The 3,107-nt window shown below is 46.0% G+C and overlaps 1 protein-coding gene across 1 annotated transcript; it reads right to left on the reverse strand.

Annotated features, from left to right (window-relative positions):
• Positions 1 to 1,454: 1,454 nt before the first annotated feature.
• On the reverse strand, positions 1,455 to 2,845 carry LOC115429138 (putative nuclease HARBI1). Its single transcript, XM_030148387.1, has 2 exons — positions 2,176 to 2,845; positions 1,455 to 1,795 (listed from the first exon to the last, which is right to left on the reverse strand). The coding sequence occupies exons 1-2, from the start codon at positions 2,843 to 2,845 to the stop codon at positions 1,455 to 1,457; spliced, it is 1,011 nt and encodes a 336-aa protein (XP_030004247.1).
• Between the last annotated feature and the right edge of the window lie 262 nt (positions 2,846 to 3,107).

Genomic DNA, 3,107 nt, shown 5'->3' on the forward strand with positions numbered 1-3,107 from the left:
TGGCTCCTGCATCAGTGAGCCGGTTCCTCACGATGTTGAAGGACTGTCGTAGGGAATATCGACACCTTCTCACCATTGTAGCTGAGTGGTGCATGCCGCAAGATGTCCTGTACATTTCTGTCATTATGAACTTTGGTGATGATGGGTCTCGGTCGCTGGCTTTCCCTTGGCTTGGGCTTCAAGCTGCGATGTGCTCTGTGTATCTTCACTGGTTTGTTGAAGTTGATCTGACCAAGGAACTCTGGGAACAAGTTGGAAATGAATTTGGTAGGTCGACCTTTCTCTTCTCCCTCCTTGATACCAGCTATCCCTATATTCAGCCTACGAGTGCGCCCCTCTAAATCATTAGACTTCGCACTGAGTCGGCAGTTAGCCACCTGTATTTCCTTACATGTAGCCTCCAGTGTCGTGATACATTACATTACATTTATGCATTTGGCAGATGCTTTTTTCCAAAGTGACTTACAGGGGAAAAACCAAAAAATGAAAGAAAAATACAAGAATAGATTAAAAACATGAAAATAGCTGTACAAATAAAACCCTGTTGTACAATACGTTGGTCAGCAGTCAAGAAAACCTCGTCAATGTCACCCATATGACGTTCAACTTCGTGGTGTTTGTTCTGAAGGGTGGACAGGCATGTATCGATTGATTCCATTGATTTCTTGAAACCATCCACTAGTTTAAAAACTTTGGCTAGTTCAGCTCCTTGTTTAGTGCTAGCAGCGAATATAGCTTTGTTGCTAGCTGCAGAGGAGGATGCGTTTTTCATGCTTTGAGACTATTTTTACTTGGGCATCTTGGCGTAAAACTTAGTTTGATAGACTAAGAAGTAACTTAAATAGCAGGCAGTGGCAAAAAAAGATTGTATGCAGTAAATATTAATTTTAAGTTGGAGCAGAGAGTTGCCGTGATTGTGGGTGACACTGCTCTCTCAGGGGTGGTGGGAGCACATATCGGTGACTCTGATCGCCCCCAAGGTATATATATGTTCTAGTTGTGTAACTCACATATTTGTTCATTGTACGGGTCATACAATAGTCTACTCACAGCCAAACAAACTTCATGATTCATGGTTCATGCGTAATCATGCCAGGATATCAAATCAAACACTTTGACTCATGTTTTACTCAATTTATTTCCAAACAGACAATGAGGCAGGAGAAAATGGGGAGACGCAGTTCAAGCCCCGTCACAGACCCGGGAGATTCTTCCAGCCTCCCCAGCATCAGCAGCTCCTCTGGTCCACCTCAACTGCCAGCTGCTGATGCCCATCCAACTGGCCGTGTCCTCACCCGTGCTGTGTTTGAATTGCAAGAGGACATCATGAGGGCGTCGGTGGCATCAGTGAGCGCATAGACCGACTTGTCAATGTGCTCTCAGACATCAATACCACATTAAATGCATTCCTTAACAAGTGAATTCCGTGCCCTTACCTCATTATATGGTTGAAATCACATGTTGCTGGGCCTGAATGGCCTCCTGGGCAGGATTGGAATCGATGGGTCCAGCGTCTGGTTTGTCTGGTGGGGGGATGTGCTGCTCTGGCAGTGGGATGGTGTGCCAGTGTGCCACATTGTGGAGAACGTCACAATATGGCACACTTTTTCAGGTCTGTAGAGCAGCACACCCCTAGTGAGGTCCAGGCAGCGCCATCGGCCCTTCTGCATGCCAATTGTCCTCTCGACAACTGATTGAGTGCGTGAATGGACATCATTGTACCTCCGCTCTTGGTCAGTCTGAGGGTTGGTGAGAGGGGTCATCAGCCAGGTTTTCAGAGGGTAGCCACAGTCACCTGGGGTCAATTAAACAGAGCCGACATCTAGGTATAGTTTGTACTGTATATTACTTTCCAGTTTCCATTTGGTAGTTTGACACACCAGTAACATGGATCACATTATTGTAAGTGAATGCAGTTGTGCGCCGGGGAAAATGTGAGGCTGATTAACTTTGACACTTTACACACGTTTATTGACATAAGTAAGTTACATGGAGAGACAATGAGGGGCTTGTTGGAAAGCTCTGACTCTGTAGTTTAAGCAACAAAAACAGCAAGTCACTAACTTTGACCACTGACGAATAATGATGTTGTTTAAACAGGATGATATTCTGTGGCGTACATGCTCAATGCATATCAAGTGGATTGATATTGGGACAATTAAATGATTTACTCACCAAGAAGCCACCCATCCGGCACCATGCCAGCTTGTAGGCTGTTCCCAACAAAGCTGTTAGTCAGAATGAGTGAATCATTTGTTGATCCAGGCCACCTTGCAACAATGTTGCTTAATTGCATGCAGGCATCACAGATGTTCTGTACGTTGATGGAATGAAACTGCTTCCTGTTCCCATAAACAATTTCATCTTGTGATGGTGCCTTTATAGCAATGTGTGTGCAGTCGATAGCTCTGATTACATTAGGAAAACAGGCTCTCACTGCAAATTCCGCTTCAGTGTTGGCCTGGTCACCTGCAGTGTGTGGGAATTTGATATATTTTGGTGATATTTGGATAATTCCATCCCACACAGCTGGCATGGCTTGGCTCAGTGTCGACTGGCACAGTCCCGATCGGGCGGCCAGCTCCCTCTGGAATGACCCTGTGGCTAGGAAGCTCAGTGTGGTTAGCACCTGTATGTGCTCAGGTAGGACATGGTTCCTGGCCGTGTCGCGCTCCAAGAATGGCTGCAGCTCCGCACACAGTTCCAAGAGGATTGCCCTGGGGAACCTAAAGTGGCTGATGAGCCATTCGTCATCCTGTGCTAAGAAATCCTCTCGGTCTCTGAAAACTCGCTCTCGTCTCACTGCTCCATTTGCAGTATCCTCTAACAGTGCCAAAGCTGTCATTGTTGTTACCAGTATGTTCTGCACCATTACATGCATTCTTTTATATCCACTCATCTAATTGCAACCACCTGGGTGTGTCAATTGTTCATCTGTGTGCATGATGTGCACATCAGTCGGAGGAATGACCTTTCCCACATTATTAACAGTTTCCCAGTGTCACCTCTAAGTGTCGCCAATGGTTCCAAAGCACTGGAAGCCTGTGCACACCAGCTATGGAGTTGGTGTGGAGCACCGGACATTTCCACGGTCATTTCACTCTTTG

The sequence above is a fragment of the Sphaeramia orbicularis genome, chromosome 12 (assembly GCF_902148855.1).
Source record: "Sphaeramia orbicularis chromosome 12, fSphaOr1.1, whole genome shotgun sequence".
NCBI classification, from domain to species: Eukaryota; Metazoa; Chordata; class Actinopteri; order Kurtiformes; family Apogonidae; genus Sphaeramia; species Sphaeramia orbicularis.